Source organism: Pelodiscus sinensis, chromosome 7 (assembly GCF_052426305.1).
Source record: "Pelodiscus sinensis isolate ZL-2025 chromosome 7, ASM5242630v1, whole genome shotgun sequence".
Taxonomy (NCBI): Eukaryota; Metazoa; Chordata; order Testudines; family Trionychidae; genus Pelodiscus; species Pelodiscus sinensis.
Genome location: NC_143058.1, coordinates 29,629,879 through 29,653,212, shown reverse-complemented (window position 1 = coordinate 29,653,212; position 23,334 = coordinate 29,629,879). Strand labels below are relative to the sequence as shown.

General features: G+C 38.5%; 1 protein-coding gene across 36 annotated transcripts in view; it reads left to right on the top strand.

The window, feature by feature from the left end:
* NEB (nebulin) overlaps positions 1-23,334 on the top strand; it is a 193,670-nt gene that overhangs the window by 97,938 nt on the left and 72,398 nt on the right. For all 36 annotated transcript variants that reach the window (XM_075933364.2, XM_089779722.1, XM_075933387.2 and 33 more), the window contains 19 exons: positions 1,609-1,713; positions 1,868-1,975; positions 2,480-2,791; positions 4,203-4,406; positions 4,974-5,078; positions 6,877-6,984; positions 7,933-8,244; positions 9,130-9,333; positions 10,817-10,921; positions 11,763-11,870; positions 12,503-12,814; positions 13,710-13,913; positions 14,090-14,194; positions 15,514-15,621; positions 16,813-17,124; positions 19,258-19,461; positions 19,882-19,986; positions 20,588-20,692; positions 20,790-21,101. In XM_075933364.2, the coding sequence (XP_075789479.2) occupies positions 1,609-1,713; positions 1,868-1,975; positions 2,480-2,791; positions 4,203-4,406; positions 4,974-5,078; positions 6,877-6,984; positions 7,933-8,244; positions 9,130-9,333; positions 10,817-10,921; positions 11,763-11,870; positions 12,503-12,814; positions 13,710-13,913; positions 14,090-14,194; positions 15,514-15,621; positions 16,813-17,124; positions 19,258-19,461; positions 19,882-19,986; positions 20,588-20,692; positions 20,790-21,101 (3,438 nt within the window). The remainder of the gene's footprint in view (positions 1-1,608; positions 1,714-1,867; positions 1,976-2,479; positions 2,792-4,202; positions 4,407-4,973; positions 5,079-6,876; positions 6,985-7,932; positions 8,245-9,129; positions 9,334-10,816; positions 10,922-11,762; positions 11,871-12,502; positions 12,815-13,709; positions 13,914-14,089; positions 14,195-15,513; positions 15,622-16,812; positions 17,125-19,257; positions 19,462-19,881; positions 19,987-20,587; positions 20,693-20,789; positions 21,102-23,334) is intronic.

Here is a 23,334-nt window from a genome sequence, read left to right as displayed (position 1 = left end):
AAATAAAATTGATGATGATTTTCTATCCCTTCCTCTCCCCGCCAGTTTCTGATTGGCAGTGTTGTATAGGGTTTATTCATTTTTAAAATCTCTCTCAACTCAATTTATGGCGGAACTCCTTTATGGAGGCCAAGGGAGCTGGGACAATGTTTATAGTAAGGGTGCTGTGAGCCATTGAACCAGATTGTAAATCCTGTGTATAATGAAAAACACTTCAAGTCAGGAAGTGCTGCAGCTCCTCCCCCACTCCTGGTTCCAGCACCTAAGGCTGAGACTGTTTGCAGATTGCAGAACCATTTCAGACAGTGTTGCCAAAAGTGCAGATTTTGTGTTTCTGATTAAGGCATGTGGGGCTCATCCACCTGCCACAAGGTGGAATGCTAAGCAGCGCATTGCTGAATGCATTTCCAGAAGGTGCTCAGATACTACAGTGATGAGTATGGCTATATGTACATATATATAGAATAGTGAGATATCTGCTATGCATGCTCTTGTGCTGTATGGTGTAGACTGGAACTCTAGCTTCCCTGTGCTGACTGAGAACTCCACAGCGAGAGCTTTTATCCCCAAGGCCGTGTCCACAGTACAGATAAGATCAAAAGCAGCTGCACTTGATCTTCTGGGGTTTGAATTAGTAAGTCTAGTGAAGACCCACGAATTCGAACTGACAGGACACGCCCATCGATGCTGGTAGTTCTGCTTCTATGAGAAGTAAGGGAAGTTGAAGGGAGAGTGTGCTCCCTTTGACTTCCTGCAGTGTGGATGGTGCCAAAATTTGAGTTAAGATACTTCCACTTAAGCTACACACTTAATGTAGCTGAAGTTGTGCATCTTAATTTAAATTTATCCCTTAGTGTAGACCAGGCCCTAGGGATTAAGGCTTCCTCCCATTTATAGTAGCCTGGGTAGAGTAAAATATACCCTAGAGAACCCCAGATACAATCCTTCTCCCACTATAGCCTCCCAGCCTATACTGAATCAGACCATTAATGGGGCAGAACAGATTGCAGCATAATGAGAAAGAGGAGCCCATTTGGAGATCACAGTGAATCAGAGTATTAAAGGTTTGCTCAAACTATCCCTGTTGATTTATTAGGGCATTTTAAATGGGTGAGTCTTAGTTTTGGAGGTGTGCATTCAGGAGTTGGCTATTTAGAGGCCATTCTGGTTCAAGGCTTTGGTTTTGTAGACTTTTGCTAATTGCTGCTTTTAGTTTTACTGAATTTTTCTCAAGGTGTGCAGAATTATTTGTGCACAAGCAAGCAGTGCATATGTATTCCATTCCTTTGACTTTTTTAGAGTTTCATCCCAAAAGCCACAATTGTATTTACGAGGGACCTTATCCAAAACTCATCAAAATCAATGGGAATCTTTCCATTGGCATTAGATCATCAGTAGGTAAATTGTGCTAAATGCATTGTTCAACTGTACTTAGGCTACTACAGGCTGACAGATAAAAGTATTTGATATCTAGACACACGGGAGTACATTCTCTTACAAACTCAATTAGTTTTCCTTTGAAAACATTATATATTTAAAGTATAAAAGCCTTCCACTGCGAAAACTGTGTGTTTATTTAAATGTTTCGTTGTTTTCCTCCTTCCATAGCGTTTATACACAGAAGCTTGGAATGCTGACAAAACCGCAATTCATGTCATGCCGGACACCCCAGAAATTTTACTGGCAAAAGCTAATTCTGCTAACGTTAGCCAGGTAAGTATATTTTAAAAGACATATCAAACAAATTCAAGATCAGAAATTAAAAAAGAACCTCTTTTAATGTCTGGTTTCTTTTTATGTATAAGTCCAAATCATAGCTTGTATTTTATGTGTTGTCATCTCATATATTTTGTTTTTCACTCTTTAGAAACTTTACACCCAAGGTTGGGAAGAGTCCAAGATGAGGGATTATGATATAAGAGCAGATGCAATTCCTATTCGAAGTGCAAAGACATCAAGAGATATTGCTAGTGATGTACGTGCTTCTCCTAAACTTTATATAATTTTAACTTTATACTAAGGGATTTTCTCATTTTATTTTCAGTACTTTTGTGAAATAATTAAATATGCATTCTTTCAAAAGAAAAAACATAGGAATAAATTAATAAATCATTAAAAATAAAAGTATATCAAATTATGGTTATAAAAGTCCACAAAAATTCATACCATTGATACAGATAAGGGCAGAAAAATATCCTACCACACACTGAAGAGTGTAACATTAAAATTATTGACATAAACAAACCTAAAATATCAATATAAATATTGATATAATTATTATTATACATCACATAATATCACTGACAGGGAACTAGTTACGTTAAGTAGGCCATAGTCAGAGCTGATTTAAATTGGCCCTGCTGCAGTGCTTTGACGTTAATATACACAAAGCTGAATTATGCATCTGAGAATTTGGTCCGCTAATTGTTTTTTCTTGAATATGTAAAACATAACAGAACTCTGTTTCTGGTTTTAACAGTATAAATATAAAGAAGCTTATGAGAAACAGAGAGGTCACCATATAGGAGCCCGCACTGTACAGGATGATCCAAAGATGATGTGGTCTATTCATGCTGCAAAGCTCCAGAGTGACAGAGTGTACAAGAAACATTTTGAGAAATGGAAGACCAAATTCAGTAGCCCAGTGGACATGTTGGGAATTGTGCAGGCCAAGAAATGTCAGGAACTGGTCAGTGATGTTGATTACCGTCATTATCTACACCAGTGGACATGTCTGCCAGATCAGAATGATGTGATCCAAGCTAAGAAAGCCTATGAGTTGCAGAGTGATGTGAGTAAAAACAAATGTAAAATAAATCTTTTATATGCATGTGTGTGCAAATATCTCTTCAAACATTTTAGAATAAAATTTACCCATTATGTACTTGGTCCTCCATAAAATATGTTTTTGCTCCAAATCAGGATGAAAAATCAAATGTGAAATTTTTCACAGGAAGGAATTTCAAGAAAAATAACATGTAGTGAGAACCAAAACAGAATTTCTCTGATTCCTGCCCCTACTTAGTAGGTTCTTTTCAATTTCACTTTCTTTCCCCCAGGCAAAAAGTGAAATTCTCCAAAGCCTTCCAGGCAGGTACTCAGGGAGCTGTCATTTCAATTCTTCTGATGGAGAATCAAAATTTGTCAGCAAAATTTAAATTTCCCCACAGAATTTTTTTGAGCATATGAAAAGAGCATTTTCCATCAGAAAATCATTCTGATGGAAAATTCCTGACCTGATCTACTTGTTTTCCAGTCAATTTAAGAGTGCAAATGTGCATGCAAAAGGCTTACTTTCAAATATTGCAAGTGCAGAACGTTTTATGTGTAACTAGGGAAACCCAATTCTATATTAAAAATGTATATACTGGTATGCAGCTGCCAAGTTAGTCTTGATTATTTGGAAGAGTAAGACCAAAGAGTGAATTGCATAGTAGATGACTCCTTTGACATACCCATTCTCTGCTCACATCTGGAGTTCGGACTAAGGGGGATTTAAAAATGGCGGTGCCTGGGAACATGCAAATGAAGCCTGGGATATTTAAATCCCGGGCTTCATTTGCAACTCCGCTTGCCCTCATTACCCTACCTAGCTCGAACTAACGAGTTAGTGTAGAAGTATCCTACGAGAGAATGCACAAGTAGCTTGAGAGTTCCACTTAGTGAAAAGTTCTGTGCCTAGTGTTAAATGTTGCTTCCTCCCACTTATAGACTTTACTCCCACTTACACTGGAACACAACCTTAGGATCTCTGATACACACAGAGTTAGGGCTAACAGGATTAACACCAAAGAATTTTGTAATGTTTAGCTTAATTTGTGCATCCATTTCCCATGATGAAGCTTGCCAGTTAATAGCTCCATGTGCAAATGTATTAGTGGTGAAGGCTTGTGAAGCCATTGATGCTTCCTCTTCAGATGAGAGCAGTCTAGAATACATAAATTTGCCTTTCTCTAAATTCCAGTCTCTTTGGGGGAGCCCAAATTGAACTGTGGGTAAAGCATGTATAGTTGAATATGTAGTCATAGTTGGAATTGCAAAACTTTATTTGAATTTCCCAGTTGCCTGAAAAATTACAGTGATGGGGATGCCATCCTAATTCTGCTCTATTTCTTGGATGCAAAGGGGACAGATTAGCTTTTGTATCTGAATTTTTTTCCTGTAATTATTATATACATACATACATACGTTTGTTTTTGTAGAATGTGTACAAGTCAGACCTGGAATGGCTGCGTGGCATTGGCTGGATGCCAGAGGGCTCAGTGGATGTGGATAGAGTGAAGAAAGCCCAGGAGCTCATGAATGACAGATTATACCGTCAGCGGCCAGATGAGCTGAAATTTACCAGCATTGTTGACTCACTACCAGTCGTTCTGGCTAAGGTTAATTCTAAGCAGATCAGTGAGGTAAGCTAACTTTTATGATCTCATACGTTTTTCTGCATTCATACAAACCTTTTTTTGATCCTTCACCTGTATTAAACATTCAGAAAGGATAATCCTAACATACATTATAATTTATACCATGAGATCAATTAAATTGAAAGTAACAGTATATAGCAAAGCCGTGGCCAACCCGAGGCTTGCGAGCCACATGGGGCTCTTCCCTTCTCCCCCGGGTACAGCTCATGAAGACCCCCCGCCCTCCGTGGCTTTAAATCACCCCTACCCCCTCCAAACATGGCCCTCTCCTCCCAGCTCCCTGTGCTGACCTGGGCAGGGGAGTCGTCCAGCGTGGCCATGAAAGATGCAGAATTAAACATAGTGGCGGGAGGTGGGAGCCTTCTGTGGCCAAAAAGCCTCAAAATGCGTTTTCTTAAAGGGGCAGAGGTTTTTTTTTTCTTGACAACTTTGCCCCAGCTCTTCACACTGGATCCACTGCTATCTTGGCTCTTTGTCCAGAATGGGTTGGCCACCCCGGTATAGCATCTTGCACACCGTTACAGAATAAATCTGTCTTTACTTTCTCATTAGCCTCTCTATCGTGAAGCCTGGGATAAAGAGAAGACACAGTTCACCCTGCCTGCTGACACCCCTCAGATGCTGCAGTCCAAAGTCAATGCTTTGAACATCAGCAATGTAAGATCTTTAATTAAATACATGTACTGTTATTGAAATGAACATTGCCACTCGCAGCCATCATTTTTAGCCTTCCCTGTTTTAGAACTCTCATCAAGGTGTTCCTGGTTCTAATGTAATTACAGATTTAGTATTTTTATTGTGAACTACTTAGTATTTTAGAATGTAGATGAAGTATTATGATTTGTTTGCTCAGCATAATGCATGACTAATGGGTGCAACATTCATGAAACAGAATAGCCCAGGTAAATGTATCTGGAATCAGAGACATTCCTCTCTCAGTTTGTTCTTTGAAGCCAATAGAATGTCATGCCTTATGCTAGCAGTGATTCTGACCCAAGATGTAAACAACATGGACTTGTTCTCTATCTATTTAACATTCATAACATCTATTTATCTCATAACATCTAGATCACCATATTGACTGTCTAGTTAAACACATAGGGCTCGTCTACACTGGCCCCTTTTCCGAAAGGGGCATGTTAATTTCACAGGTCGTAATAGGGAAATCCGCGGGGGATTTAAATATCCCCCGCGGCATTTAAATAAAAATGTCCGCCGCTTTTTTCCGGCTTTTAGAAAAGCTGGAAAAGAGCGTCTACACTGGCCCCGATCCTCCGGAAAAAAAGCCCTTTTCCGGAGGATCTTATACTATGAAGTAGGAATAAGATCCTCCGGAAAAGGGCTTTTTTTTTCCGGAGGATCGGGGCCAGTGTAGACGCTCTTTTCCGGCTTTTCTAAAAGCCGGAAAAAAACGGCGGACATTTTTATTTAAATGCCGCGGGGGATATTTAAATCCCCTGCGGATTTCCCTATTACGACCTGTGAAATTAACATGCCCCTTTCGGAAAAGGGGCCAGTGTAGACGTAGCCATAATGTGTTGATAAGAAAGGAAAGTAATACAACTATTTTAAAGTTTTAATATATACCTTTGCCTGAACTGTCAATTTTGTTTGAGGTTTGAACAAAATATTGTAGGCAAAAATTCCATGCAGCAAATATCAATTATGTTTTTGGGATGGGTGGCTTTGGATGAATACACATCAGGCACTGGCTTCCATTAAGTTAAATACCCCTGAATAATCTTGCTTCTCTAAGCTTTATTTGAACACCTCGTATTATTCTTACATGATTTGTATTTTGAACTTCTTTGTTTTGTTTTTAATGATTGGCTGTTTCAATGTTTTGAAAATAACTTCAATGTTGATATCATTTATGTAGAATATATTAACCCTTAGGTTTCAGTGCAAGAATGTTTCAGTGGAAAATGTTTCCATTGAAAATATAGCAAGGACTTCTAATGAGATAATTAACCATTGACTTTTCTGTAAGACTAATACAAGGCATAATACAAAGAATATTGAAGAAAATGAGAATCTTTCATTACTTCAGTAGGCTGTGGCTCAGGCCCACGGTGTGAATAGATCTGAAATGCAGCTTCTATGGCCATATTCCTGAAATATAATATTCGGTGGAATATTTTTCTGCCCACAAAGAGTCTTATTGAAGTCAATGGGACTGCATATAGGGTGGGATATTTTTCTGCCCACAAAGAGTCTTATTGAGGTCAATGGGACTGCAGATAGGCACAGGACTCTTTATATCAGACTCCAGGTTTGGACCTATATAATCAATCATGACATGTGTTTAGTAATAATCAGTTAAGGGGATAGGAATAATTTTTGTAACCCACAAAACTGAACGGACCAAATGAAAACATTCATGCTGCAAATCTCAGGGAAATGTGTTTTATGAGAGAAATAAAATCTAAAGTTGAATGCTTGGTTTTGATTACAGAAACATTATCAGCAAGCCTGGGAAGATGCCAAGATGAAAGACTATGACATAAGAGCCGATACCATTTCCATCAAACATGCCAAGGCTTCCAGAGACATTGCTAGTGAGGTACAATCTCTGTTTCTTATGTTTTATTTCTCTGAAAGGCAATGTCCATTCATCCCTGTATCAAACAGAGCAGACAACTGTATAGCTAACTAAACTCAATTCAAGTGCTTATGTATTAATTTATGAACAGAATGCTGCCTATATAATATCCTGCCTTGACCCTAGCCTTCTATTAGAACTTAGTCTACTTTGGTAAAATATTAACAATAACAGAACATTGTATTTTGTAGTTGTCCTATCAAAGTAGTCTCAGTAGAGATGTAGATAGCTATTTTGGAATACCCAATAAACTGTTATCCTACAAACAGTTTCAGTAATTGAAACACAGACTAAATTTCTGCTGCTCCTGATATATAATTCAAGGGTGTTATTTTTGTCATTCCTGTTTTTAAGTTTTCTGTTAAAATCTAAAATGCTGCAGTGCTTATAAACCTTACAAAGCAATTTGAATAATTAAGTATTGTAACAAGGGTTCTTTGTAAGCTTTGCACTTGTGTGGCCATTCAGGAAAGATTCAAATGCCACCCAGCCAATTAACTGAGTGCCACCGCCATCAGAGCTAAGTTTCTACTGGTGGTGCACAGTTGCATATGTATTGGTGCGCATAAATTTTTTATTCTGCACATGCCTGGAAAAAATCCACATATGAATAGAAACAATCATAGGAAACATTGATGGTAACTAGTGAGGGAACATTTTTCTTTTCTCATGGTTTGAAACTGTTCAGATCAATGGAGCACATTTTCCAAAATCATTGGTGATTTTGGGAACCAGCTTTTGGGGGCCCAACACGAGACCATTCTTAAATGGTCTTGAATGTCAGAAGAGCTGATTGAATAACCTTTATGGGTTCTCAGGTGTAGCGCTCATAATCAGAAGTTGCTTTAGAACATGAAGACAGACAATTCATAGCACTTTCTGCTAATGTTTTCTTTCTATATTTTGTAGTACAAATACAAGGAAACCCATGAGAAGCAGAAAGGCCACTATATTGGATGCCGAACTGCAAAGGAAGATCCCAAATTGGCATGGGCTGCACATATAATGAAGATGCAGAATGACAGAGAATACAGGAAGGCTTATCACAGTTCAAAGGCCAGAATCACTATTCCAGTTGATACAGTGTCTGTTCAAGCAGCCAAGCAATGCCAATCATTTGTGAGTGATGTTGACTACCGTCAGTATTTGCACCAGTGGACATGTCTGCCAGACCAGAATGATGTGATCCAGGCCAGGAAGGCCTATGAGCTACAAAGTGATGTAAGTAGGCGTGTATACACAAGTGTTGAAATATAAGGCACTCAACATGGAAGACTTGCTAGCCCCAAAATGTTCTGCAGTTCATCTTTCCTTCACCAGCTCTTCGGTGGTTCAGATTTGTTCCCAAATGTGGGTCTTAGCAGTGAATTCCCATTGTGTTTATTTCTGTCCACTTTTAACATACTTGAGAGGTTGCCTTGGTAACTGTTGTGCTTTATATGCAGTAGTAAATTTCTACTGAGTTTGTGCCTATATGAGGAGGAATGTGATGTGAAGACTGACAAGGATTTGTATGCTTTCTTTGAAGCATTTCCTTGTGTCTTAGCAATTGTGTGTCCTCAATGAACTCTTCATTACGGAGGGATCGTGATGCTGATGCAGTATCTGATACCAATCTAGTTGATCTGTTTTCATCTCTGGAATGTCCATGAAATACATTTGCAAGAAAGCAGGGAGTATTTTGAAGAGATTAGGTTACTAGTCAGGGTTAATTGATTCCAGTCCTGGCTTTGCTGTGTGACATCCAGTTCTCTTTGTGGTTTGCTCCTTGGGCAGTGCAGAGTAGCTCATTGCCATGCGCTGACAAGAAACTTGCTTGTTACCTCCTAATAATTATATGTGGCTATGTGAAATTCCATTTGAAAAGTTAGCCTCTTAAAATGACTTATAACCAGTTAACTGAGATCCCGTGGGTGGGTGGGGGGGGGGGGGGCGTTGTTTCAGCCCCGCCAGGCTGGAGTGACCCACCGCCTACAGCACAGCGTGGTGGGTCTGGTCAGGCTAGAATGGCCCCCTGCCTGAATTGATGATACTGGGTGATGCTTATCGGGTAACTGGTTAACCCTTTACTTCCCTAATTAATAATACAATTATATTTGTTTGTAGAATGTATACAAATCAGATCTGGAATGGCTGCGTGGCATTGGCTGGATGCCAGATGGCTCAGTGGATGTGGATAGAGTGAAGAAAGCCCAGGAGCTCCTGAATAATAGATTGTATCGAACGCGGCCAGATGAATTGAAATTCACTACCATTGTCGACACACCGGAGATTGTGCTGGCAAAGACAAATGCTCTGAATCAGAGCTCTGTAAGAAATGGGTTGCATTTGTGCTTGAGTGTCTTTTGAGTGTTATTTAAAATAAAAAAGAAAACGGTATGCTTTATTATAGGGACTTTCAAGATTTTAGGAGCAGATGTCCCCAGTAACTATTAACCAAAATACAACTGGGAAAATGTGAAACCATTTCTCTAATAAGGAATGTAGATTGTTGCACAGTAATTATTTCAAAGAAATAATCACACAATTATTTAAAATAATCTACCAGTTCCAGACTGTGGTTGTGGCTATCTCCCCCTGCATTTAGTCATATTTCTCTCTCACTGAAATCAATGGGTCTTTATATTAATATGGAAGTGAATTGGAATGAACCTTCAAAAAGGAAGATTGAGCAGCTGGGTGGTTTCTCTGTTGTATAAGAGTGGCTTTAAAGTATTCTATTTATAAGTAATATAAAATAGTGTAGATCTGTATAAAATGAATTTTTAAAATAACTTCAGTGCTTCCGCTTGTGAACAGTGCCACAAAACAACAGTTTGCTTTATTTAATGGTGTTTAAATAAACAAACACCTCAGTTAGAAAAGTATCCTGCCAGAAAAGCAACCTATCAAATCCAGTACATAATCCATATAGTTTTAAATGGAATACCTAGTCTTGTCCTTCACAGTACAGCTATGCCAAAGAATGGATGAATCCACTTCTGAATCTACAGGTTGGACCTCCCTGGTCTGGCATCTTTGGGTCTTGACTGGTCCCAGATGAGGGATTTTGCTGGACCAAGAGAGGTCATTTCTGGCCCCCCCTGCCACCATCCTCCCAACACTGGCCCAGCCCTCTGGCCTCTTGGTCGGCTCTCCATCTCCTGCTGGCCCCATTGTCTTGCCAGTCTGCTAGCCAGCTGCTACCACTTCGGCTCCAGGCCCCATCAGGCAACTAAGCAGCCACAGCTTTGGTCCCTCCTGGGCAGCTGGGTCTGTGGGCCCCACTGGGCAGCCACATGTCTGGGCCCCACTGGGAAGCCACACGTTGCAGCTCTGGGCCCTGTCAGGCAGCCATGCATTGTGGCTCTGGGCCCCTCTGGCAGCTGGGAGGCCATGTGCCCTGCCAGGAAGCCTCTTGCTGGGTCCCCTAGCCCCACTGTCATGTGCTAGGTTGCCCCCACTATCAGCTTGCTACAGGTGGCCTGCTGCCCTGTCAGCCCCACAGGGCTCCCTGCTGCTGGCCCTGCACCAGGATTCTCTGGTCCTGCAACATCCGTGCTGAACCACAGATGTTCCTGGACCAGAGAGCCCTGGTTTAGAGAGCTTTAGCCTGTAGTTAGACCTCATATGATTGTTGAGTTTCCGTCAGAATGAGCCCAGATCCATTTACATTGCAACAGTAGGCGTTTTGCCATTGAATTCACTGGGAGCTGGACTAGTTGTCCAAGATGAGAACAGATATATATCAGAAATGGTAAAGATAAGTTTTTCAACATTGTACTAAATAACTCAGTGATTGTGTTATCTTCAGGCTTTATATCGGGAGGTTTGGGATAAAGAGAAGACTCAGTTTACCCTTCCTTCTGATACCCCTGAGATGTTGCAGTCCAGAATCAATGCTGTGAATGTCAGTAAGGTAAGATATTAAAGTAAACATTATAAATGTTTTTATGCATCTGACGAAGTGGGTCTTTGCCCACGAAAGCTTATGCTCCTACACTTCAGTTAGTCTATAAGGTGCCACAGGACTCCTCGTCGCTATTATAAATGTGTTTATCCAAAATTACACATTATCAAGAAATAATGTCCATTCAGTCATAACTGAAGCCAGAGTCTGTTATGTATATTCTAATATAATCCTCTACTATATTCAAAGCTCAGCTATAAAGCATATAAATAGCTAATGTAAATATCTAAATGTGTACTGCTCCATTACAAAGCATATAAATAGCTAAAGTACATATCTAAATTCCAAGTAAATAAACTTGTGAGAGATTGTGATGTTGATGAATGAACTTGGACCATTGTACCCAAGTTACCACATATTATCTGAATCAGAACTTTTGGAGAGAAGGTAGCTTCCTACTGTGCAAAAGAGAAACATCATGGATTAAAGAACTCTGATCAGTTTTGGGCTTAATCTGTAAGCCTCAGTCACAATGGACAGTTTGGACAGTTTCTTTTCACGTAGGGCCAGGTATATCTTAGTAAATGTATTTTAGCACAAGTAACCCTCTGATAACCATAACTTATGCTCCCTCTCAGACAGCTGTGAAAGTGATCCACATAGAGGAACAGATTGGATTTTAAAGGGGATGTTTTAAATGTAAAAACTACTGTGATTATCATAATGTATACACTTTACATTTTATATTTTATTATAAAAAAATTGATGAAAATGTATATTGATTACCATCTATGATAAATACGTGCACTATTTCTCTGTGTGCATGTTAACATATTCACTTCATCCACAGAAAATGTATCAACTAAGCTGGGAAGAAGCCAAGGAAAAAGGTTATGACTTAAGAGCTGATGCCATTGAAATAAAACATGCCAAGGCTTCAAGAGACATTGCTAGTGAGGTACAGTCTCACCTTTGTTTGTTTGTTTGTTTATTGTGAACGTTCAAAAATGTTTTAAAACTACGCATAATTTTTAACAATGGATAGTACATTTTATATTTATAATCTTAATTGCTTCTTGTAACAGTTTTTAAAATATCAAATCATAGCAATTTCACTCTAAGTATAGTTAAAAGATCATAAGCTACCAGTGATTATGTAATAGACAGCGTTGACTGGATTATTTTGGAAATAGTTCAGGTACCTAAATATTTCTGCTGGCTCAGGCAAAGTGCTGAAATGCATCAGAAGTTTTGGGTGCTTCATCAACCCTTTGAAACTTTTGGGCCAAAAAAAGGATGGAAAATATGTTTAATATGTGCTTCTTTCCATAAAACACAAGTAGGGCTAGCTGGTAGCAAGTAGGGCTAATCCAACTTCTCCTGAAAGATTCCTGTGGGTACAGGAACCGGTTTTTAATTAGGTGCCTTGTAAAGAAACAACCCTTTTAGTTTACTTACATTTTAACAACTGAAAAAAAACATAGATGCTTTAAACAGTAGTTAAAGAAACATTTGTACATATTTAGATAGCCAATGAAAATGCTCATTTGTTTTTTTTTTATTTCTGTTTTTTAACACACGCATGATTAGTACAAATACAAAACAGGTTACCGCCAGCAATTAGGCCACTATGTGGGATTCCAAAGCCTTCAGGATGATCCCAAGTTGGTGTGGTCCATTCATGCAGCCAAGATCCAAAGTGACAGGGAGTACAAGAAATATTTTGAAAAATCAAAGACCAAATTCAGTAGCCCAGTGGACATGTTGGGAATTGTGCAGGCCAAGAAATGTCAGACCTTGGTCAGTGATGTTGATTACCGCAATTACCTGCATCAGTGGACATGTCTGCCAGACCAGAACGATGTGATCCAAGCCAAGAAGGCCTATGAATTACAGAGTGATGTGAGTATATCAAGATATAGTGCACAATAATTTCCAAGAATTGTGTTTTGTCTAGAAAGAGAATACCAAAACTCACACTGGATTTTAGCCTTTAAAGGTAGAAATATATGATGAATGATTTAGCAGGCATTTAGCTTAGGAATAAATATTGGCTTGCATTTGAAAAAAATGTTTCCCCTTCTTCTGTTTGACATTTTCTGGAAATTTCTGGTTCACTGGAATGCTTTTTAACTTTTGCAAACCAGGGTTTGCCAGAGGCATTTATTTAGGACAAGGAGCCGTGAAACAAAGGTGCCACATAAAAAGCATCACAGAACATTATGTGCTGGTTTTCAAACCAAAACAATAATTTTTGTTTACAGTTCCCTATAGAGTAGCCGAAATAAAATATGGTGATACAATTAATTTAGTATAAATTAAGAGAGTAAAATACAATTTATTTTTCTACTTGTCTGACTTTCTCTCATATAATTATACAAAAGAAATTATTTATTTTGGGCAAGAATGTGACTTGTCCTATCCTCTGTTTCTCAGTGAGGATGGTCTCCATCACTAGACACAGCATGGTAGAGGGAGGGAGGAAGGGAGTGATCAGCCTGCTTTTTTAATTTAATGGGCAGATTATGTGCAGGCAGGAACTAACATTGGGTGGTGAGAGTTTAAATTCCATTCTTCCCCCCAAATCACTGGCCAAAGCACATATGTTAATTGATACAGGTAGCAGATTAGATCTTCCCTAAAGTAAGGAGGGGATCAAAGAGGAAATTGTGATCATAAGAGTTACAGCTGTGTGTTTGATCTGTCCCTCGTGCAGTGCAGTGCACTACCTTGCTATGCATTGACAATAAACTCCCATGCTTGCCAGATATAACTAATAGAACAATTTTGTGTGTAGAACATGTACAAGTCAGACCTGGAATGGCTGCGTGGTGCTGGTTGGTTGACAGAAGGTTCAGTGGATGTGACAAGAGTGAAGAAAGCCCAGGAGCTCCTGAATGACAGATTATACCGCCGGCGGCCAGATGAATTGAAATTTACGAGCATAGTTGACCTCCCAGCAGTTGTCTTGGCTAAAGCCAATGCTCTGCAGATCAGTGAAGTAAGGTGGCCTTTATATTAACATTACTTTCTATATTCATACTGATATTTTTGTGGATCATTCAGTTGCATTAAAATTTCATCAAATGAGAACAGTAACACATATTCTAGCTTATATACCACGAGATAAATTAATTTGAAAATAATCAAATAATGCTATCTTTATTTTCTCATTAGCCTCTCTATCATAAAATCTGGGATAAAGAGAAGACACAGTTCACCTTACCTGCTGACACTCCTATTATGATGCAGTCCAAAGTCAATGCTCTGAACATCAGCAATGTAAGATATTTAAATAAAAAAAATACATAGTGTTATTTAAATAAACATTTTGGTATACAGACATAATTTTAAGCCTGCTCCATTTTACAGCTCTTATTATTAACTTCCTGGTTCTCACATACACAAAGGTATATTCATTTTATTATTTTGTATTTTAGAATGTACATGAAGAATTATTATTTGTTGAAGTGTTTTATGTGCTTAATTATCACAATTTTCATGAAGCACAATGGGCAAGATTCATTAATCTGGAGTCATTCAATAACGTGTTTTATCCGTTCTTACCTTTTTTTTGAAACCAATGGAGGTTCACCAACTTACTCCAGCAGGGATTCTGGCCCATGGTCTAAAAGTTGTTCTTGTTTGTCTGGTTTAATACACAATGAGTAGATAACAAAAATGAAACAGTGGCCATACAGTTTAGCACTTTGGTCTTGTGTACACTGTACTCCTTATGACGATTTACTGGTTTGAACAAGGAATTTTGGGCTTTCCCAGAGTGAGGGGGAAAAAAACAATAATGGCATTCTTTGACTTGGTAGAAAATGTTCTGTCATTGGACGAGTGAGAGACCACTTCAAGCTTTTGTTTCCATCTTACATACCAATTAGGTATTTTGGACACTTAACATTATTCTTACACAGTTTTTATTTTCAACTCTTGATTTGTTTCTTTTAAAATGGCAATATGACTAATTGTTTCAGAGCTATTTTAGATCTTTTAATACTGATTGCATTGATTTATAAGATCATATTAAATATTATGTTTTCAGTGGAAGTGCCAAAGGTTATGGGCCTATTACAGAAATGGGTAGGTGACGTTCTGTGACCTGCAATGTGCAGCAGGTCAGACTATATAATCATGAAGGTCCCTTCTGGTTTTAAAGTCTGTGAGTCTATATATACACAACAAAACTTTTAATGAGGTTATTGAGCAGAGACTCCTCTGTGGGTCTAATGCTAAGCATAATCTAAAGAACACTAAAGAAAATGAGAATCTTTCATAACTTCACTAGGCTGCTGATATGCAGATCTATGGCTACTTTCCTGTAATATAATATGGCGTGGGATATTCTTCTGCCCACAAAGAGTCTCACTGTAGTCAGATGGGCACAGGACTCTGTATATCAGACCCTCGGTTTGGGACCTGTATAATCAATCATGACGTGTTTAGTAATGATTAGTTAAGGGGATAGGAATAATTTTTGTAACCCACAAAACTGAACAGACCAAATGAAAACATTCATGCTGTAAATCTCAGGGAAATGTGTTTTATGAGAGAAATGAAATCTAAAGTTGAATGTTTGGTTTTGATTACAGAAACATTATCAGCAAGCCTGGGAAGATGCCAAGATGAAAGACTATGACATAAGAGCCGATACCATTTCCATCAAACATGCCAAGGCTTCCAGAGACATTGCTAGTGAGGTACAATCTCTGTTTCTTCTGTTTTATTTCTATGAAAGGCAAAGTGCGTTCATCCCTATATCAAACACAGTACACAATTGTGTTGCCAGCTAAGCTCAATTCAAAGCACTTATGTAATTTTTTTATGAACAGCATGCTCTTAGGTATTTTTGCATTATTTTAAATCTTGACCCTCTTTTTCTAGTTGAAATTAAAGTTTGCTACAGTAAACTATTAATGATAACAGAACATTGTATTTTGTAGTTCTTATATCAAAGTAGTCTCAGTAGATAATTATTTTGCAATACCCAGTAAACTTTTATTCTTCAAACATTTACACTAATTAAAGGGAATTCTGAAATATTTTCCTTTTATCATGGTTTGAAACTGTTAAGGTAACGGATAAATATCATTTTCCAGGGTCATTGCTGATTTTGGGAATCAGCTTTTGGGGGCCCAACACAAGACTACTGTATTCTTAAATGGGTTTGAATATCAGAAGCACTCATAAGAACATAAGAACGGTCGTACTGGGTCAGACCAAAGGTCCATCTAGCTTAGTAGCCTGTCTGCCGACAGTGGCCAGCACCAGGTGCCCCAGAGAGGGTGGACCGAAGACAATGATCAGCGATTTGTCTCCTGCCATCCTTCTCCAGCCTCTGACAAACAGAGGCCAGGGACACCACTTCTATCCCCTGGCTAATAGTTTTTTATGGACCTAACCTCCATGAAATTATCTAGCTTCTCTGTTATAGTCCTAGCCTTCACAGCCTCCTCTGGCAAGGAGTTCCACAGGTTGACTACATGCTGTGTGAAGAAGAACTTTCTTTTATTAGTTCTAAACCTGCTACCCATTAATTTCATTTGGTGTCCTCTAGTTCTTCTATTATGGGAACTAATAAATAACTTTTCTTTATCTGCCCTCTCCATACCACTCATGATTTTGTATACCTCTATCATATCCCCCCTCAGTCTCCTCTTTTCTGAACTGAAAAGTCCCAGTCGCTTTAACCTCTCTTCATATGGGACCCATTCCAAACCCCTAATCATTTTAGTTGCCCTTTTCTGATCCCTTTCCAAGGCCAAAATATATGATGGAATACCCTTTATGGGTTCCCAGGTCTGGCGCTCATAATCAGTAATTACTTTAGAACATGTAGACTGACAATTCATAGCACTTTTTGCTAATGTTCTTTTTTCTATATTTTGTAGTACAAATACAAGGAAACCCACGAGAAGCAGAAAGGCCACTATATCGGATGCCGAACTGCAAAGGAAGATCCCAAATTGGCGTGGGCTGCACATGTAATGAAGATGCAGAATGACAGAGAGTACAGGAAGGCTTATCACAGTTCAAAGGCCAGAATCACTATTCCAGTTGATATGGTGTCTGTCCAAGCAGCCAAAGAAGGCCAGTTAATAGCAAGTGATGTTGATTACCGTCAGTATTTGCATCAGTGGACATGTCTGCCAGACCAGAATGATGTGATCCAGGCCAGGAAGGCCTATGATCTGCAAAGTGATGTAAGTAGGCGTGTATATACAATCGTGGGGGGGTGGGGAGGGAGGGTGGAGGAGGGAGCAAACCAGATTGTAAAGCTTCTTAGACATGTTAAGAGACATGATAATAACCAGGGAGGATTTGTCTACCTCAAGACTTTCTGTAGTACATCTTTCCTTCCCCACCTCTTCAGTGGTAGTCAGTTTTCCCCCAAATGTAGGTTCTAGCTTATTTGTGGCCACTTTTAATGTACTTGAACAGTTGCCTTGGTAACTGTTGTGCTTTATATGCACTAGCAAATTTCTACTGAGTTTGTGCTTATATGTGGGAAAGCAGTAGGAAGACTGACAAGTATTTGTGTATGATATGCTTTATTTGAAACATTTCCTTTAGTGTCTCAGCAATTTATAGACGATCAATCATTTTTCATAATAGAGGGCTCATGATGTTTCTGCAGCATCTATTAGCAGTACAGTTTATCTATTTCTGTTTTCACAATATCCATGAAATAAATTTTTAAGAGAGCAGTGATAGTGTGCAAAAAATTAGGACTCATTGTTTCTGGGTTCCAGATTGATTCTGCTATGTGATACAGTCCACAAATCAGTTGATCTCTCTTTGCTTGAATTTGCCATCAGTAAAATGGGAGAAATAATGTGACATTTATGAGCGTAGGGGATACAGTGGAAACTTTCAGTGTACATGCAGGTAGCTGCACCAGAGGGACTATCTTACCTCAAGTGAGGCTTAAATTTCAAATCAGCATATTCTGGAATCTGGATCAATATATCTTATGCCTGCTTCTAGCCACTCTTCAAACAATTTTAAGGGTGATGCTGCCTTGCACCAGGCCTTCTCTTATGTAAATATCATCAGTTTTATTCCTTGTTACCCAGTTGCGTGTTGCAAGATGGGCAGGTAGTTTTTATGGATGAGCTGGTAAATTATCATCTTGATTGTTCAAAGGTCAGTTACAAACAAATTGAGTTGGACTATTTGAGTGTCTTTTTCTTTCAGTAACCACCTCCATAGGTGTTACATTGTGATAGCTTTCCCTCTACGTAAACTCATCAACCATACTGCATATGATCACTTGATAAAGGCATGACAAAAATGCTCTTCTCAGAGTCTTTCTGCCTACCATTCTAGCTACATGCATTCCTGAGGTGCAAACCCCACAAATTCTGATCCTTGCATTGATAGATATTATACTGAAAAGGGTCAATAAAAATCAATGATTTAAAAAAAAAATATTTTTTGATAAAATTGATTTTTTAAAATGTTGCTGTTTTAAATTATAGTGGAGTTCTGTTTAATGCCAAAACATTTAAATAAATAATAAATATGCTGAATTCGTGAAATTTTATAAAAAACTTGCTTTATAAATATAGTATAAGATGTCATGTATCAAATTAAGGACTTGAATCATTTGGGGGAACCAGACACATCTGAAAAATTTCCTGTGCTGACCTGAAGTAATGAATTTAATTTACTCTTTCGAATAAATCATTTTGTAGTGAACGTTAAATATGTTTTGATAAGAAAAGGTTATTTATCTGACATTTAAGGTTGTTTTATTGAATAAAAATAAGGCTTATATGCTGTTTTATGGATTTAATTAAATTTCAGTTACCATTCTAATGTAGTTTGACACAAATCACGAGCAAAAAGTTAATTATCTAGTAATGAGTCAATATATCATTCACCATTTTCTAATATACTAAAATAGTATGTTACAATTTATAAGTATCTGAAATATTAAGATATAATTGCTTAAATAAATGTTTATAGTTATAGTGTACCCTTCAGAGGTTGCAAAAGGATGTTTCAATCTCTTCTTAATTGTAAATCAGCATGTTTGAATGATTTATCAGTTAATGAGAATACACCTTTATTTAGAAAATAACTGAAAGACAAATGGAAAAATTGATCAAAATCAATTATTTAGATTGAGATTTTCCTATTGGTGATTTAAATCACCCAATCTACTCTGTCAAAAGTACAAATTAACTTTATAAAAGTCAATAAAAGGGGGTTTAGTCTCCAGCTCTAGTGTGTTTAGTATTTTCCTTCCATCTACATTATTTAGTAAGGATTAAAGTAATGAAGGTGTTTCTATGGATAGTTATGTTCCTCTCTGTCCTTATCCGATACAGGCCTTGTATAAATCTGACCTGGAATGGCTGCGTGGCATTGGCTGGATGCCAAATGACTCCGTGGACGTGAAGAGAGTGAAGAATGCCCAAGACATTCTGAGTGAAAAGATGTACCGCACACCCGTAGAAAGCTTGAAATACACTAATATTGTTGATACTCCAGATGTTCTCCTTGCTAAGACCAATGCTGCACAAATCAGCCTTGTATGTTACTTCATGCTTATTATATAAAACTATTTCAGTGCAATATATAATTAAAGAAAATTTCACTGCTAAAATCTTTAACTTAAACTGTAAAATAACTAGAAACAGGACTATGTATCACTTTAAAGACTGACAAGATGGTTTATTAGGTGATGAGCTTTTGTGGGCCAGAAACCATCACCTAATAAACCATCTTGTTAGTCTTTAAAGTGCTACATAGTCCTGGTTTTTGTTTCAGCTAGACTAGACTAACACGGCTATATTTCTATTACTGTAAAATAACTAGTGTATCTTGGAAACATTCCAAAAGTTTAGACTTTCAGTGTTGATAAATCTGGGTGGACTTTTGGCCCAGGGTACTGTGAAGTTATACAAAAGGACTAGCATATTTATTTATTTAACCATTTTTTATTTTCACAGCCCAAATACAGAGAAGCTTGGGATAAGGACAAGACTACGATCCATGTGATGCCAGATACACCTGAAATCAACCTTGCCAAAGCTAATGCTATTCATGTTAGCAATGTAAGTATATGTACAGGATTTCTTAGGTTTCTAAACGTTATTACCTATATCTTCTGAATTTTAAGATTCTGTAGTATTTTGAAAATACATGATTGAGCCATGTGGATTCCCACTGAAATCAGTGAAAGAGTCAAAGGTTCAATCCTCATGTGATGTTTTGAACATCGCCCCTCTATGAATATAATTTTTTAAGTATTTAGTCTTTTGGAAATATTTAAGTAACAACCATTAAAAGTGCTACTGATGATGATTTCCTGGTATTGCTTGAATATTGGCAATCTAGTGCAGTATTGAAGTCACACATTTTATTCATGTAAGAAAATTGCTAGCACTTACAAACTTTTCTTAAATCTTTACAAAACTGATTGCAGCACCTTAGACTATCTATACCTTCAGAGTGCTGAAAGTACTGTGTTGTATTGGCAGTAAAGGAACAGGTGACTTCATTTACTTCAGAGCTATGCTGAACAATACACAAGAATGACTGATAGTGAAGTTTTTTAATGCGGCTACTTTAAATGCACAATTGTTGTAGCATGTTTCGCTGATTGCACATGTCAATGTACTAGAAACATGATGGGCCAATTCTCTGACTTCACAGAAACTTTATAAAGAAGCTTGGGATGAAGTGAAGATGAGCTGTGATTTGAGAGCAGATGCCATCCCAATTAAGGTAGCCAAAGCCTCAAGAGAAATTGCCAGTGATGTAAGTATGGAAAGAAGGCAATTCTAGTTTTTCACATCCATTTCTAAAGCCTCTGAAATGTTAGTAATTTACATGGTGGTCTTTGCTTTATATCCAGTATAAATATAAATTAGAACATGAGAAGCAGAAAGGACACTATGTTGGGACTCCGAGTGCGAGAGAAGATAACAAAATACTATGGGCCCTGCATGCAGCCAAGCTTCATAGTGACTTAGAATACAAGAAGCACTTTCAGACGTGGAAGACAAAGTTTAGTAGTCCAGTGGACATGCTTCCCATTGTGGCTGCCAAAAAATGTCAGACTTTGGTCAGTGATATTGATTATCGTAATTACTTGCATCGTTGGACGTGTTTGCCTGATCAGAATGATGTGATACAGGCCAAGAAAGCCTATCAACTGCAGAGTGATGTGAGTTTACAAATATTCATATTTTATCTTCTATAATATTGTCTTCTCTACTGAATTCAGTTGGAGTTAGACTGGACTTTTTATTAATAGGTGTTAAGTTTTAAGCCATCATTGTTACTTCTTTAGCACTATAAGTATTATAGTTCTCTGCCAAACAAACTAAAAGAAAAGTGTCAGCTCACAGGGCCAGGGCCCAACAGGGTTGTATTGTAGATTTGCTTCAAGACAAAGTTGATTAGGGATAGTTGCTTTTATTAATCTCACTACATCACTACTATTACAGGCTTAATACTGCCAAGATGGTTACACAGCTATTTCAAAGTAACACGTCAATAAGCATAGGCAGAGCAATGCATAAAAATGAGCAACAGGCATTTGGAAATGCTTACGCCCCTTCAGTCTGTGTGGAGTCCCGTTCCTGTCACCTTGCACCAGGCCTCAGTGGAAGTGCCTCCAGCTGGGGGAATCCAGAGCACCCTCCAAGATCTAGGTCCCTGGTGAGACTCACTAGACATGGGACTCCTTACACTAGTTATACTACAGCTGTTTACCAAGTGTGTACATACTGGCCCAATGCCTCTCTCAATGTTCCCACAGGGCTGAGAACTGAGGTCATGTTATTTATCCCATACTCGGCTCTCTGCTAGCAAACATAGGGAGTTACAGCTGATGAAGGCAGTCTGATAAAGAACATCTGGTATTTTCACCAGCAGGGCTCATGGCTGGCCTAGAAGAATACAAATTTGACCCCTTCAGGCTTTTTGTGTGACAACAAGGTCCATAAAAGATCTTGCATTCAAACTAAGGCAAGCAAGGTACATGAGATAAACCTTAGGTCACAGGTGCTATAATTCTGTAAATATAAATGCATTAATTTTTAAATGAAAGGACAAGGTAATATATATTATTAGACCAAATTCTGTTTGTGAGTGAGACAAACTTTTCGAGCCACTTTTCCAATATCTTGGGACCATTATTGCTACAACTATGCTAGATACAATAATTAAGCAATAAGAAATAAAAATTAGGTAATTGCTGAGCAATAATATGTATCAAGTTGTTTTATATTGTATAAATGCAAAGGCAGAAAAGCTATAAATTGAACTGTATAAAGTAAAACAATACAATTAATCTTATGCATGTATTGATCAGAACATATATTGTTATGGTGTCATGGACAGCCAGTAAGAAAGCACCAATTGCACCTAGACATTTAAAGCCATTTAATAACAAACTGTATTGATCTCCTATGAATTACATTTTTACAATAAAAACATGTTTTGGCAACAGATGATCAAAATTTAGCTTAGATTTTCTCTGGTTTGAATGATAAAAGACAGAGCATTCTTAAAGAACACTACATATAAGTAGTTAGTGAAATTGATTGAGACTTTGTGTAACTTAATTACTTACCAGACTTACTATCAAGTTTAAGATCTGGCAAACTCTGTAGGGTATGTCTACACTGCAAAGTTAATCCGAAATAACAGCTGTTATTTCGAATTAACTTTAATAGCATCTAAACATGCAAACAGCTATTTTTAAATTAATTCAAAATAGCAGAGTGTTTAATTCAAATTTGGTAAACCTCATTCTATGAGGAGTAACACCAAATTCAAAATAGGGGGCCTCCAGCCCTTCCCAGGGAGCTCTGGTGGTGCCCAGGAAAACTTACTCTCCTCTCCCCCAGCCCCAGAGTCATTAAAGGGGTAGACCCTGGCCACAGTGCCTGTGCCAGCTCCAAGACTGCCAGCCCAGAGCCAGCAGTGGCCACCGGAGCCCCTGAGCCAATGGCCCCAAAACATGAGCCAGCAAACAACTGGGAGCCAGCCCTCCACCGCTCCCCAGGAGCAGTCTGCCAGCTCCAAGCAGGCTGATGGGGCTGGAGAAGGTGGGCGCCTTCCTTTTCCAGGGTGGAGATCATGGACCTTATTCAGGTTTGGGGGGGATGCCCCCAGCGTCCATGATCTCTGCACTAGACGGAGGAACGTGGCTGACTATGGCAGGATAGCTGCCAGCCTGGCCACCAAAGGCCACATGTGAACCCAGGAGCAGGTTTGCATGAAAATCAAGTTGGTCCGGCGAGACCCCCAACTCTGGGCCCTGAGCTTCCCCTCCCCCTTCTTCCCATTGTTTCCCCCTTCCAGCTCCCTCCTCCCAGGTTTCCCCCTCTCCTCTCCCACCCTCTCTCTTCCCCTCTCCCGCCTCCTTTTCCCAGTCTCCCCAGAGGTTC